Source organism: Chinchilla lanigera, unplaced genomic scaffold, assembly GCF_000276665.1.
Source record: "Chinchilla lanigera isolate Chin_1 unplaced genomic scaffold, ChiLan1.0 scaffold00047, whole genome shotgun sequence".
In the NCBI taxonomy this organism is placed as follows: Eukaryota; Metazoa; Chordata; class Mammalia; order Rodentia; family Chinchillidae; genus Chinchilla; species Chinchilla lanigera.
In genome coordinates, this window is record NW_004955448.1 from 7700561 (window position 1) to 7716850 (window position 16290).

Below are 16290 nucleotides of genomic sequence, written 5' to 3' on the forward strand. Positions count from 1 at the left end.
TTTGAGGTATTTAGAACCGTTGGGTAAATGCATAATGCAAGTTTTCTGTTAAGTGTCATGAAGTTATCTAAGCCTCAGTGATCTTGCCACAGTTAGGTCAGGATCTCCTTAGAAGCAGGAAAATTTAATTTAGAGTCAACCTTTGATTCTTAGTCTGTCCTGTAACTACTGAGGCTGTATGCATAATAATGTAAACTTCCAACTTTTCATTAATGAGTATGTCTACAGCTACTTTCAAATACAAAGGGGAAGTTTATTTGGTACCAAGACCCGATGTCATTCTGTAGAAATTAAGTACAGAATCTTAACCTCTGGTCTTAAAAGATGTTGCATTGGATTTAAGCATTTATAGATAAGTTTTATTGCCTTCCTGAACAGCTCTGTGCTGTGTGAAGCAATGTTAGCAAAATCTTAATTAGTAACAGTAAGTGACCGTTACTGTTTCCCAAACAGAAAGGTATGAGTACATAGTTCTCTGCAGCTTACTAACTATACTGCTTTCACAACATACACCGGTAGTGTGTACGCCATGGCTTTGATTCTCATCACCTGGTAACATATTTGAAGGGGTTTATAAGCTGCTGGGTATTCCAGCATTACTAAATGAGTTCTGGAAACATCAAAGCCAGATATCAAAAGGCAGCTATATTTTACATGCCTGTGAAATTTCTTTAGCAGCAGCAAACATACCCTGTCTGTCAAGCCTGTGTCAATCCAGTAGCAGAAGAGCCCAAATACTCTCAAAGCTGCACGTAATCTTTGTCTCTGGCTGTGATCTTTAGTTGGGGGAGATATTTGCACTTTATGGTACAGCAGTAAAATAAGGCTAATTGTGACTGGTTGGGTTAGTCTGATTAGGGTAGGTGCTAATAGTTTGAGGTCACAGGCTTATCCTTGTAGAAACCAGTTAATTTTTATAGACTAGAAACCAAGGGTTTGAAGTCTAACTGATCTGGTTAAAACGAACCAAGGTAGTATTCGGAAAAGTTGATACTTAGTTTGAAGCTTTGCAGCTAAAATCTGAGTTTTATATTTTATTTATACCATCTTCCAACTTAAGCATGTTCTACCTTATTTAACAGGACAATTATCTAGTCACCCAAATCAGAAACGCAGGGCACATCCTAGAACCTTTATGTTCTCTTCCCCACGTGTAATTGTCCTTTGTACAGTTTGATCCTAACTTTCAAATGCCTCTTGAATGCCTCTACTGTCATTATTTGCCTCATGTGCAACCTAGTAACTATAAATAGCTAAGCATAGAATAGTAAATATTCATAAATATGCTAAGAAATACCTAGTAAGTAAGTGCCAGTTTCTCTTTATTCTCCCCTACTGAAAATAAATCAGTCCTTTATACTACCACTGTTGGCAAGTTGTGCTGCTATAATCATGGGCTTGAACGTATCACTGTGGTATGATTACTTTAACTTTTTTGAGAGCATACTAGAATGTAAACGGTATGAGTACATGTACTAATAAAAAAAAGTGTACTAATAAAAAAAAATTTTAGGAAAAAGGTAAGTTGCTAAAAATCCACTAATGATTCTTACTGCCCACAGGATCAATGATTCTTACTGCCCACAGGATCAATGATTCTTACTGCCCACAGGATCAAACCCTGACCTCTTAACCCAGCATGCAAAGCTTTTCATTATCTGGCCCCAGCCAGCCTCTCCAGTCCAGTCTTATCTCTTAGCACCTCGCTCACACACATACCCTGACCTCTCACGCGAATTGCATGCGCTTCTTGCATGTTTCTAGTGCCTTGCTTGGTTAACTTCTACACACTGTTCACTCTCCCTGTGGTGTACTGCCTCCCATGATCTGCCTGGTGGCTGACTGCATTTAGCATTTCATCCATCCAGAGTTGTCCCCACACCACCTTTAGGCCATGTTTCACACTGTGCTGCAGGGTTTGCTGTACCCCGTTGGTGTTCTGTGGCATTTTGCCTTCTTCATCTTACCACTAGTGCATAAGCCAGTAACTAGTCAATATATCTAGTTAAGATTGTTTTGCTAATTTACAGATTGTCACATTGCCTTCTTGGTTTCAAAAACTTTATAAATAGAAAAAATTCCCTATTGTCCTTTACTGGGTTCCCGAATGCATAACCTCAAGAACTATGTGTCTGAGGGGCTGGGAATTTAGCTCAGTGGCAAAGCGCCTGCCTGGCAAGCGCAAGGTCGTGAGTTCGGTTCCTGGTACCGGAGAAAAACCAAGAAAAAAAAGAACTATGTGTCTGAGCAAAAATGGTATACTTTCTAATTTGTTTCACTTGACACCTGTTTATTGGCTTTGATTCTGTTTTAAATGTGTTCATAATTCGCATTGTAGGCCCTTCATTTTCTTTCTAGCATCTGAAATGAGAAAAAAATGCTTTTGGGCCATACTTTTTGATTTTGTGGGTGTTAACACTTTTTTGCATTGGTAATGTGTTGGAAATTTTTCACTTAATTAGTATATGAAAATACTTGTTGAGTAAGAAGAGAACCATTGTTATAAAGTATCTAGACTTTTTTCTTTTTCATGATAGTTATATACTAGGTATAGTAATAGTGATTGATTTAACAACATGATATATTTAGCAAAAGCTAAATCCTACTACATAGTGTTTACTTCCCTTACTCCCTTCTGTCATTCTGTAGGGATGGTTTTTAGGCCAGGTAAAGTTCTCGTACACTGAGATTATAGTACCTTGTGTTCACAGAGACAACCCCCTCCATCTGCCCACCTCTAGCACTGATTCTCTTGATCTGTTCTCACACACTTTGTATTTACTGCTTTGACCTTTTCTCCCTACCTTTGGCAGCACTCTACAGTATATTCCCACCCTTATATTTTAAGGCTCTGAGCCCTTGAACTGGCTTCTCAGCTCATCGCCTGACAACTCTCACATTGTCTGTTGCATCCTGGTTCACATTTCTTCATCTCCTGTGTACCCTCTTGAGAATGTCTCCTCAAATTATGTGAGCCGCTCCCTTCCAAGAAGCAAAGTGCTTGGAGAGCTTTTTTTTGTTGTTTTTCTCTGAACACAACCCTTTACTCACCACTGATGTTTCCTGTTACTTAAACTACTCCTAAAATTCTTTTACATGGGGTTATCTTGCTTTGATAAAGCCTTTTATTTTTCCTGACCTTCAACCATTCTTGGATGCCATTCACCACTTCCTCTCCCATAATGCTGCATGTCTATTCTTTGTCCTCTCAGCCCTTGACTGTATTTGTCATTGATGAATTTGATTAGGCAGATAAAGTATTTGTTTGGTTTGATTGTGTCTTAGTTATTCCTGTCTTGAAGTCCTTAGAAAACAAGGGCTACAACCTTTGGATTCTTTGTTTATTGCCTAATTCAGCCCACCATCACCACACATAGATGACTTATAACTGCTTTTTGATAATGAGAAACAATGGTTTGATAAAGAAGAGGGGTGGATGTTGAACATTTGGCAACTGTATTCCACACATTCATACTGATAGAGATGGTGGAGGAAAAAAACTCTTGGCTTTGGAGTTTTAAAGAATTCCTTGTTTAAGGGAGAATAGGTGGTAAAAATTAATTTTATAATAGATAATATTTTTAAAATTTGTTGTTTTTTTTCCCTCTCAAGCCTAGAAAAGCATATTGAAAAATTAAATATGGAGCTGGGCGTGATGGTGCACGCCTGTAATCCCAGCACTCAAGAGGCTGAGGCAGGAGGATTGCTGTGAGTTTGAGGCCAGCCTGGGCTACAAAGTGAGCTCAAGGCTGGCCTGAACTGCATGGTGAGACCCTGTCTCAAAAAGATGAAAAAAGAAAAAGTCAAATACAGCTAAACGGTACTTTGACACATCAATCCAAAGAACAATTGATTGTAATAAATTAGAATTTGCTATAGAAATTTCATAATGCCCAAAGGACTGAAATGCACAGAGGATGTAGCAAAAGCTGCAGTTGTAGATGTCTTTTTCATGCAAATCATTCTCTTGAAGTTTCAGTAATACACGTTCACACAGATACTGCTAGAGTGAAGTCCAAAATAATTTGACACACAGTAAAAATTACTGGCTTTCTTAATGCGTGTTAACATAATGTCTGTTCTTCTAAAAACTCCTTAAAGAAAGTACTAAGGCTATGTTAACTCATTACTGGGGAGAGTTGCTGGGAAGTAAGCTTAAAGGAGAAATATTTAGGAACTTCAGATGGTCTTAAGACAGAAAAAAATTTGTATTTGTCTTCTCAATATAACATTAAATTCTCCTAAATTTAAATGAAGATTGTTTAAGGCAGTTTGATAGGGAGTTTCAGTTAGGCAGAAGAGTTCCAGTTTCCAGGGATGTTTTTTCTTTTTTTTAGGATTTCTCAGAACCAGTTTTCCTTTTAAATTAAATATTACTGTTTATCGCTGGTTGTGGTGGCACACGCCTGTAATCCCAGCACTTGGGAGGCAGAGGCAGGAGGATCGTGCTGAGGCCGGAGGATCGTTGTAAGTTCAAGGTCAGCCTGAACTGCATAGTGAGATCCTGTCTCAAAAAGACCCTCCCCACAAAAAATTACTGTTTATCATAAATCTTTTTAAAGAAGTGACTAAATGTGATCTTAAACTACATTTGATATTCTTATTTCCATTTCATGCCTAATTAAATTATATCATATTTTAAAGGCCACAACTTATATTCTTTCTAAGCAAGAAATTTGGGATGTGGGGGCAAATTGTCAGGAATTTTAAAGAAACATACTGATTTTACAGATTATGTACTTTTTTCATATATCCCTCAGTTGGGTACATGGCTTGCATTTTTTTCATAGACTAACCTGATTGGCAAATTATTAACATCAGGATGGAGGGTGAAAATGCATTTTCCTTGATGTTGAAAGATCTGAATAAGCACTCATGAGCAAAGTGAGAGCATTGCCATAGGTTTGGAAAGATGTTTCATAAACTTACCATAGTACTTCAGCTTGTGCTTACCATGTTAAAGGAGGGAAAGCTGCAGTAATTTAGTTTGTGTAACATATTTTTCAAACATTTGGCCATAGTTTTTGCTAATAGCTGTTGACAGTCCTTGAAACAAATTATCAAGAGCAGCATTTAGGAAAATGTACTAACCAACAAATAGGTAAAAGTTAACACCCTTTTCAAAATACTAATTTATGTCAAGGAAGTAAGTTAGTTACCGGGAAAATCTATCCCAACGCTTGAATTTCAGAGTACTGGTTGTTCTGAATGTTACGGTGTCTGGAATATCTCTTGTCTTATTGATGTCTATTTAGAAGTCTGCACTGGAAGTAGGGAGAAATATGAAGGAAGAAATTCAAGAGCTTGGTTTTCTGCTAATATGTCATGTTTTATTTTTGTATTTTCTTCGGGAAATTTTCAAACATACATAAATAAAAGAGAATGATTTACATTTTCAGTTATTTAAAATAATGCATCAAATGTTTCCATCATTAGGTAGTAAGTTTCATCTAAAAGGAAATACATGTTTTAATTGGACCACACTTTTATCAATTAATTTTTAAATGAACTTGATTCATATAGCAGGACTTCCCCCCAAACTATGGAGATGTTTACAAAGGGCTGATTCAGCAGCAGTGGATAGACCACATAGCAAAAGGACAAAATAGTCTCATAACTGACACTCTTCATAATACAAATTCTTTTTCTTCTTTCTGTTTTGCCAACATTTGCCCACTCACAGAATAAAATGTAATTCTGATGTTGGGTGTGTTAGCAGTACTGGCTTCATCTGGGGTAATTTTATTTTTTCCTTTTTTCCTTTTATCAGGCAATACTGTATTTTCCTCTATTGGCCCAGGTAACTTGATACCTCTGAAGAAAGGGAAAGTTCTTTTTTCACTCTGGCGGATGTATACATCAAATGTCAACTTAATTAGTCTGATTTCCTGATTGGCTGAGGCAGGATTTAACTCATCCCAGTGGAGAAGGGAAGGTGGAATTACACTGATTGGTTTAGGCTAGGGATGCTGTGAGTTTATACCGTTTCTGCCATAGCTCCGTGACCTGGGAATTTTGGTCTTAGTAAGAAAGGAAATGGATGCAGGGCGGCCAATCAATAACAACCTTTTATTCCAAGTAAAGCATGTGTTGAAAATTTTATAACAGGCAATACTAGATACTTTTAATGTATGGTATTCAGATATATTCATTTAGCAGTTTTTTTCCTTGGTCTTTTTAGAGGACAAGAATTTTGGGCAGATATGAATGCCATGAATGTGTATGAGACAACTGAATTTGATCAACTCCGAAGGCTATCCACACCACCCTCTAGCAATGTCAACTCTATTTATCATACAGTTTGGAAATTCTTCTGTAGAGAACACTTTGGATGGAGAGAATATCCTGAGGTATTTACACATTCCTTTTTTTTTTGTAGTACATTTAAAGTTTTTGTTTTTCTACATTCTGTCATTCTTCCGTTCTGACAATGACTAGCCAGAACTACAGATCATAACAAAGAGCTGAGAAGATGTAAAATTGATACAGGTAAAACTTTCTTCTCCCATTTCTCTGAAAATTTTTTTTCCATTAATATAAAATCCATAAATAGAGTACCTCTATTATTAAAGAACTAAAATGCCTTCCCAAGACTCTTACCGTATATAGAGGTGAAGTACTTAGGCTTGGCTCTGCCTTTGGAATAATTTTCTGATTTAAATTTTTCTTTATGTGGTGCTGAGGCTCAAACCTAGGTCCTTGTACCTACTGCATAAGCACTCTACCCCTAAGCTATAGCCCCAGCCCTCACCTTTGGATTATTTTAAGGTGATGAGAACTGATTTAACTTTTGGCTGTGTCTGGCTCCTTGGGCTTCAGGAGACTGGGTCCTGTGTATGTGTTGCCCTTAACCATTTCAGAAGCATAATAGAATCACTCTCAGGTCTCTAGAAGTACTTGAAAATGTTTTGTTTATTCAGATGTGGTCAGGCAAACCATTTATTTAGGAATTTCGTCATATGTACAGATGTATCCTTGTTCTGAAATGTACATATATATCCTTATTCTGAGACTAGCTCCTCAATTGGAGAGTAAGGTTCAAAATTGTGGTCTACTTTGCTTCTGAATGGCAATCCTAAATCAAGTTAAACACCCTGAAATGAACTTTCAAGACTAACTTCACATTTCAAAAATTTCACCTCTTCAATATGATTAAATTCATTTCTGGCATTACAAAAGGGAGAGCTTGTATATTCTACCAGTTTTTTTTTTTTTTAAGATACCAAAAGTGTTTGACCAAGTATGTTAATTGCTCTAAAATACAGTATTAAATACTACCACCTCCTTTCAGTGAGGGTGGTACTGGAGATCGAACCCAAGACCTCGAGCATGTTAGGCAAGTGCTGTACCGCTGAGCAACAACCCCAAAACTCTAGTCTCACTAAACTGCTCAGACTGGCCTTCTAAGGGTCCTTCTGCCTCAGCCTCCCAAGTAGCTGGGATAACAAGCATACCTCACCACACCCAACTTTCTCTTAAGTAATCACTAGAGTCTGTCTTTCAAACAAAGTAAGAAGCTGTTTAAAATGTATACTCCGAAAACTTAAACTGCCACTTAGTTTATCCTCTCCTCTGTTTCTCAGGTTCAGAACTTGGTTTTTCATTGTTGTTTAATTTTATACCATCTTTAATTCTTCGCCTTCTGAAGACTCCTTTAAGAAATATAAACTGAAAAAATCTCCAGGACATTGTTAGGGTTGAAAATAGAATACAGTAATTCTGAACCTCACGTTTCATGAGGTAGATATCCATGATCTGAACAGGGAGCATTTTTTGGAGAAATGTGGAACACATAAAAGGAGTTAATGTGACTTACTGGACTTTATTGAAATTCTTCTGATGTTACAGTGAGGTTTACTATTTTTGCCTTTAGTTACATTTTTGTATTTAATGATTGTTTGTTAACCTGTTTTTCTTCTTTACCTTCTGTTTTCTATTCTGTAGTCTGTTATTCGATTGATTGAAGAAGCCAATTCTCGGGGTCTGACAGAGGTCCGATTTATGATGTGGAATAACCACTACATCCTCCACAACTCATTCTTCAGCAGAGAGATAAAAAGGAGACCCCTCTTCCGCTCTTGTTTTATACTGCTCCCGTATTTACAGTAAGTGTCCGGGGAGAGGTTTTGTCTGTGCTCTCATTTTATGTGCGTGCACAGCTGAATGCCAGAGAGAAGAGGATTTTAAATTTGGACACTGTCTTGGCTGTTACCGCTAGACTGTGAAATGTGGAGTTATTCTTTGGATTTAATTCTTCAGTAAGTTGAGTTAATAAGCTACAGTTAACCCAGTACTAAGAGAGTATGTATCCTCTTGGGTTATTTGAATTGAGATGCAAAGTAAGAGTTCACAGTTTTCCAAAGTTGAATGAAAGGGAGTATTTGGAATGAGGAGCGGAATTTGTGTTTGTTTCCTTCATGGAAAATTGAGTTTTCCTTTCTGTGAGGATCTGTTTCCAAGATGAGACCCTTCCATGTGATCCGTCTTCTTGTAGCCCAGATAAGCTGCCCTGGCAATTGGGTAGAATCCCATAAAGTGATAGTCTCTATCCTTTCTCCCACAAGTAAATTTGAATTGGAAAATTCACCTCTTCAAATCTACATTCTCATTTGTAAGTAAGGCATATCTTCTTAGGGTATTCACTAAAAGGTACCTATTTCCTAAGAATAGAGTTTCTTAATAAAAGGGTAAGTCTGAACTCACCCCTTCGCATTTTTTTTCAAGTGTCATTCTTCCTTCCCTCTCTAGACAGCCCACTGGCATATCTTAGCTTTACAGATACTGATAGGTGGGCACATTACCATTAGTATGGCTATCTTCCAGTTAGATGTACCATTTTAAAGATTGATTTTTTTTTTTAAAAGTTCTAAGTTTACTTGATTTTATGAAGTCAAGGTCCCAAATAATATTGGTCTGTCTTCCTGATCTTTGATGTTATAGATATTTCTATATTCCTACTATTTTTATTTCAAGCTCAAACTGTAGTTTCCCCAAGTCATTATGACAGAATCTTAATCTTAGTTCTGGGATTGTAAGGGGAACATTAAAAATAAAATACAAGACAGGCAGGATGGTGGATGCCGTTAATCCCAGCTACTTGGGAGATTAAGGCAGGAGTACCCAAGTTCCGGCCCAGCCTGGGCAACGCAGCAAGACCTCATCCCAGATAAGTTTAAAAATTCTGGGGGTATACTTCAATATTAGATCATTTGAGTAGCATATACCCCTGCCCCGCCGTTTCCTGAAATGATCAGTATTCAAAAGAAATTTTATATTTAGGCTGATACCAGAAGTATGTATCAGTTCTTCTTCCAAGTCCAAATGTGGGCATTTTTACCTTCCAAGGTTTTGTTTTATTTTGTTTTTTAAGAATAAAAATGCTACTTGTGGGCTTTCACTAGCACACAGCTGGGGCTAGTGTCAGCGTCCAGTAGTTAGGAGCATATTGTCCTCCTGGTGAGACAGTAGAACTCATTAGTGAGACCAGCAGCTCGGCATCTGAGCCAGTCAAGCAAGTACAGCTTCTGTGTGAGAGTAAGCATGTGCATTCAAGTGGGGTATTATTAGGTGGATTTAATAAATGGGGAAAATCATTGTGTTTCAACCCTAAAACAAGTAATTATGTAAAGTCTTCCTTTTTTTAAAATTAGATTTTATAAAAGGGTAAACTACAAAAGTAAGCAGCAGTACACATTTAGTGCCACAAAATGACTTTACTACATTTATCTTACAGACTTACAAGAGAAAGTTACTCCCTTTTTCTTTTTAAAATTTCAGATTTTAGTTTTCTTGTCTGAAATAGTAATAATTATGTATAGTAGGAGGTCAGCAAACCAAAGGGAATAAGCAGATACTTCTGTGTGAAAAGAGCGGAGAAACAGCAAGTTCCTGCGTTAGGGCAGAACAGGTAAATGCAGCAGTCTGTCTTCCCTGCAGGACGTTGACCCCAGCCTGGTCGAGGGGAGGAGGGTGAATGATCCCAAAAAGCAGATTGCAGAAGCTGGCAGTCTGGTGTGGTGGTGCACACATGTAATCCAAGCACTCTAGGGACTGAGCCAGGAGAAACGCTCAAGGCAAGCCTGGGCTATAGGCAGTTAATGGCTGGCCTGAATTACAAAATGAGACCTTGTCTCAATAAAGAAAATAAATAAATAAATAAATGAAAGACTGTGACCAGAAACCATCACCTTAACTAGAGAGAAAGTTTTGTTTTCTCCTTGAAGTGTTATCAAATGCAAAGGATCAAAGAAAAATGTAAGTGTGAAAGAGGCCACAATTTTCAAGGAATCAGAGATGTTTAAAAATTGGGAATGGTGGCAGGGGGTGGGGTGGTGGGGCTGGGGCTGACCTAATTCATGAATTTGCTGTGAACCCAGGTGTTTAAAGGTTCACCTCATGGTCGTGACGAAACTTAACATATTTCTTTGAATCCTTCCCCAAAGGGTAAAATGAACTAATTTTTATTCATTACTGAAGTTGCTTTAGGAAATACTTTCAAAATGGTAAAGGAAAGAAAAGAAAATGATAAAAAGTGACTCAGAGCAGAGGTCCTTAAGGACAAGCTGATACCTTTCCATTTTGCCTCTAGAGAAGACAGGGCCAGCATAGGGAAGTGTGCTTGTAAGCCTGTATCATTGGATACCATGAGGTGAATAAAACGGCATTCTCGGAAAACAAAGGCGCGTTTGTAACTTTGTTTGGAGTAAAATACATATATGTATTTTTTTTCCAAATTTCTTGGCAACAAGAATGTAGAAGTCTTAGCAGACATGCCTGAATGCATCTGTGATAGAGAATTTATGATAGTCACACAGAGAATCTTAGGATTAATAGGATTTATTTTTCCAGACTCATCTTCAAGCATGTTATGAGTAAATAACACACTTTGATCACCCAAAAGGAGGGGATATATTTGTGGAATAGGAGCAAGTGTCAGGAAGAAAAGGAGCAGTACTTTCTGTTGTTAGTGTTAGAGTTTTAGTATAGGCTAAGACAGTCCAAAATCTATCTTGGGAACAGTGCTTAGGGGAGAATCTTACCCAGATTCATTACCCTTCCTCAACCCAGAAACCTTTGTTGGTAACTGAATTCCTGACAGGAATGGAAACCTGGTAGACTGAGAGTTTGCAGATCAGGGATAGGAGGGACTAAAAATAAAGGGCTTATATTCTGTGCTTTTCTGCCATTCTTTGGAACTGTGATGACTTTTTAAGGAGTTACAGACCTTCAGAAATCTGATGAAAGTGATGGGGCTTCTCTTCAGAAAAATGTGCCAAAGAAAATATACCTGGAGTGAGCCTCCAAAGGAGTCTGTCAAGACTCTGAAAATGCTCCAGAGGACAGAAACCATACGCCTTCGCTCATGAAGGTTGGAGAAACCAGCTCACTTTAAATCGGCTTCTGAACTTCAAACGCCTGAGGGATTTAGTTAGCCCGAGCTGTGCTCACTCAGAACTCTGTCTCACACAGGACTTTGAGATACATTAAACTGAGGGCACAGCCACTTACCTGACGGAGGTAGAGGTCAAGAAGGCAGTTGTGCCTCTGTAGCTTTTACCTTCCTAACCAGCCGTCTCTTGAAAGTGTCAGACGGTGTCGTAGTAGTAATGTCAGGAGGAGGAGCAGTACTAGTAGTGGTAGTAACGAGAGGCAGGTAAGCTACAATTGGAATTCTGGTCTCCCATCGATCACTGCCTCCTGTTTTGTTTTATTTGTATAGAATATGGAAAATGGAAAGAGTATGAGTTTAGAAACTGTCTACATGGTCCTGGATTCAAATTCTGTCCATACTCTTTGCTAGCTGTGTTGGGGCAAGTTACTCAGCTTCTCTGAACTTTGGTTTTTTTAATTGTAAATTGGGGGTAACAAAGTTAGTTGTGACAGTTAGCAGCACTGTGCAAAATGCCGGGTTCATGGTATGTGTGTAGCATTAGATGACTGTGATTATGAAGAGGCTGATGGTTGGACATGCGTAGAGATTAGGTGGATGAACACGCAGAGTTGCAGCTTCTGTATCACCAGGCTCTTTTGAAAATTTCAGTTTCCTACTCCACTCGGGGAGACATTGCTTCCTCGTGACCACTCTGTGCCAGGGAGTGGTACAGTGTTCTGACTGAGTGTGAGGGTCAGGACTTCCTTACTTTCTGCTTCCCTTTTGCTCTCATTTGCATAAAAAGAAATAAGAAAAACTTACTTAACCAGGCTGGAATAATTGGTCAGAGGTGCTGCTTATCTTAGTTTAACCTCCAAGTAACACTTCTGAATTTAAAAGTTTAGCGATGTGCATTCAGGTGTCCAGAGTTTATAGTAGTTAACCACACCCAAGGCCAGGGATGTACCTCAGTGGCACAAGCACCAGCCTGACAAGTGCAAGGTCCTGAGTTCGATTCCCAGTACACCGCCCCCCCCAGAAATCATACACAAATCTGTAAAATTTGAATAGTATTAATATTTTGGTCATGGAAAGTGAAGGAAATATCATGTATTTGTCTGCTTTTAATGCCTGCTTCATGACTTTTGTTTCTTTTTATATAGGAATAAAAGTAAGTTTTTTTATTTTTCCCTGTAAACTCCCTTTTTACCATCTGCCCTACTTTGCCATTCCACACACCTTTACTTATCTTTTCTGCTTAGGAAGAGTTTGAAGAAAGTGTATAAATTATTATTGCTTCTTTGAAAAAAGGTTTTGAACTATATAGGCAGTGAGGGCTGTCGGCAGATTCAGAAGTAAAGGTATTTATAAATTGGCTCCTGCTCACTTGCCTTGCAGCAGTACATTCCAGAGTTTTCTCCGCAGGGAGGAGGGTAGGAGGAAGCTAATAATAGGCTGTTCGTGTACAGGCAGTATCTGAGCTGGGGTTTTTTCTTAATGAATTTTTAAACAGGCATTTAAACTACACAGATTATATTGGACATTTCAATAGAGCATTGTAACATGAAATGTACTTCTGAGCGTCTTACATTGATGTTCCTTCTCCATTTTAAGGACACTTGGTGGGGTTCCCACTCAGGCTCCTCCACCTCTTGAAGCAACTTCATCATCACAAATCATCTGCCCTGACGGCGTCACCTCAGCAAACTTTTATCCTGAAACTTGGGTTTATATGCATCCATCTCAGGACTTTATTCAAGTGCCTGTTTCTGCAGAGGACAAAAGTTACCGAATCATTTACAATCTTTTTCATAAGACTGTGCCTGAGTTTAAATATAGAATTTTACAAATATTGAGAGTCCAAAACCAGTTTCTTTGGGAGAAATATAAAAGGTGAGTCACAGGTGTGAAAAGTTCAAAAGAGCTTTTCTTACTGTAGCTGATGTCAAATGCAGAACATGATAAATGCTTGTATAGAATGGAATGTGTTCATATTAACTCACATGTAACCCTCACAACAGATCTGTTAGTAGAATTATAACAATGTACATTTTATAGAAAGAAAACTGAGTCCTAGAACAGTTCGATAACTTGCTATAAATCGTGCTGCCAAGAAGATCAGGTGTTGGAATTTGAACACAGGCGGCTTGGCCCCAGATACCCTGCTCTCTCTCACTCCTCTCGCTACCCTGCTGATGCACAGATTAATGTAGTACAAAGGGAGTAAGTTCGGATTTGAGGAATCTCAGAATTAGAAACGGTTCAGATCAGAGAAATTGGACAAGGAGAAGGAAGGGATCCTGAGGAAGGTGAATAGATTTATAGTGAAAGTAAGACGAGTGAGTAGTGGGGGAGAAGGAAGAGAAGGGGTGTGTGGAATGCAGAGGATGAATTTAAACTGTCAGGATGACCTTGGATAGCATTTTGCCTCTGATACCTACTTTAATATTGCCCCCCCATCTGCTTTTGCTTTAGGAAAAAGGAATATATGAACAGGAAAATGTTTGGCCGTGACAGAATAATAAACGAGAGACATTTATTTCATGGGACATCCCAGGATGTGGTAGACGGCATCTGCAAGCACAACTTTGATCCTCGAGTCTGTGGAAAGCACGCTACAATGTTCGGACAAGGCAGTTACTTTGCAAAGAAAGCAAGCTACTCTCATAACTTTTCTAAGAAGTCCTCCAAAGGAGTCCATTTCATGTTTTTGGCCAAAGTGCTGACTGGCAGATACACAATGGGCAGTCATGGCATGCGAAGGCCCCCTCCAGTCAATCCTGGCAGCGTCACCAGTGACCTGTATGACTCTTGTGTGGATAATTTCTTTGAGCCTCAGATTTTTGTCATTTTTAATGATGACCAGAGTTACCCTTATTTTGTTATCCAATATGAAGAAGTCAGTAACACTGTTTCCATTTGAAAGTCTTGGTACTGCTAAATTGTTTGATAACGGACTCACGCCAGCATTTGTAGCAGGTTTGGAATGGGTGGGCTGGGTGGGGAACAGCGTTGGACGGCGATAGGTCACTTTTCAGACCCAATTTTTTAAGTGCTAGAAAGTGTAATTTTTTTTTAAGATAAACAAGCTTTAAAATGACCACTTACTCTTGGATTATTTACTAATTGTTGTTAGTGTACTCAGTGTGGGAAAGACTAAAGTCTGCATATTCTTCATTCACACTTGTACATATAGGCAGCAATATTAGAAGCATTTGAGAAAAAGGCAAGAACAACTTAACAGCCTAACTGATGTAATGTTTGTTCGGGTCTGTTAGAAGTTTGGCCGTATCCCATAGAGGCTGTGAGCAAAGTGAGGGTTCTGTTTCCTTACACTGATGAAACTGACTGGATCTGACACTACAACGCCTATTTCCTGCTCAGAGTACCACTGCTTTGATGTAGGGTGGGCTCATGAAATTTTGGGGGATGGTGCAAAGAAATTTTTTTCTATCAGTAGAACTGAAATACATCACCCAATCAAAAAACATCAGTGACTTTAACTGTTCTGCAGTTTGCTTTGGAATTCAGTGTTCTGTTTAGAGAAAGTTGAAGGATTTTTTTTTTTAATTTGAAAAACTTTGTCATCAGCAAAATCTTTCAGTTACCATTCATACAAAACATGATTCTCGTACTGTTAAACTTTGAACGTGGGGAATTTAATCTTTTCCGGTATCATCTACCTTAGTTTGAAGGAATTGGGCAGATAATTTGGTTAAAGCCAGTCTTAAAGATTAGAAGTCCAGTATTACTTTCTTTCGGGGTTCCAGACCTAGCCCCTAACTGACGGTTTTAGAGAAAGGAAGTCCATCTTCAACCAGATGGATGCGGTTTATTACATGCTTTGCACAAAGTAGATTCTCAGAAGTAATCGTTGGGTTGAAACTGTTGTTAAAGGTGGTAATCCCACCCTCATGCCTGCTTTGCCAGATGCAGCTGGGTGCCCTGGCTGACTCTGTACCTTACACTACTTACTTCATAGAAACACAGACTTAGAAACTGTGCCACTGGCTCAGCTGGAGCACGGTTAGGTGAACGTGCTTTTGCCTCCGGTCAGAGAGGTAGCAACTGAATATACTCACTTAAAGCAGATACCTGGATTTACTAAAGTGGAAGTAGTTGTTCACAAAACAGTTTACCGCAGAATTCTGTCCGATACCAAGTCTCTTAGTATGTGTGTGGTTGTGTCATTACCCAGAACTTTTCAGGAATTTCTGTGTTTAAAGCAAGGTAGAGCTGTACTGGTGTGCCAGTGAATCCGTCTGTTTCAGCACTTAACGGGGCTTCCACAGAGTTATTTATTCTTGCCCTAGTTGATCCTGTTGTTTGCTGCCATTGGCATGGAACGGGCAACTGTGGCAGCTGTTCTTTCAGTTACGACGTGCGAACCCAGTGATTGCCGATCCCTTCGCGTCAAGGCATCTCACCATCGCTTGTTTGACTTTATGAAAGTGTTCCATTTTTCTCCCTAAAGGAAACAAAAGCTTTATGACATATTTATTTTTTTAATAAAACTAAGCAAAAATAAAAGTTACGGTAATTCTTTAAAACTTGGTGTTTTGTGTGCATTTCTGGTAACAGATCGCCTTACCGTTGACGGGGAAACGGTGGCTGACGGTGGGCAGGCGGGTGAGTGAGTGCACGTGTGATTGAAGGAACAGACCTAGCCAGACGTGCTGCGTAATCCCTTCTACTCCGGGGAGCTACAGGCAGTCTGTTCCGTAGCAGTGAACTGAAAGTCACGGAGAGGAGTATTTTTATTTTGTGGATATGTATTTGGGGAAAGGGACAAGTTTTATATTCTCACACAACTGTAGAAAAAGGTACGACCCAGTGTGTTCCCTTCAACCAGGTGAGGGCAATTTTGAAAAGGAATTACAGGCTCTCGGTCACCTTAGAGGTTAGCAGGCTAAGTCATC

General features: G+C 38.9%; 1 protein-coding gene across 1 annotated transcript in view; it reads left to right on the top strand.

Moving 5' to 3' along the window:
• Nucleotides 1–15921, top strand: part of Tiparp (TCDD-inducible poly(ADP-ribose) polymerase) — a 28814-nt gene extending 12893 nt beyond the window's left edge. The window contains exons 3-6 of the mRNA XM_005393080.2: nucleotides 6182–6350; nucleotides 7945–8105; nucleotides 12986–13264; nucleotides 13847–15921. Coding sequence (XP_005393137.1) covers nucleotides 6182–6350; nucleotides 7945–8105; nucleotides 12986–13264; nucleotides 13847–14294 — 1057 coding nt within the window. The 3' untranslated portion in view covers nucleotides 14295–15921. The remainder of the gene's footprint in view (nucleotides 1–6181; nucleotides 6351–7944; nucleotides 8106–12985; nucleotides 13265–13846) is intronic.
• The last annotated feature ends 369 nt before the right edge of the window (nucleotides 15922–16290 follow it).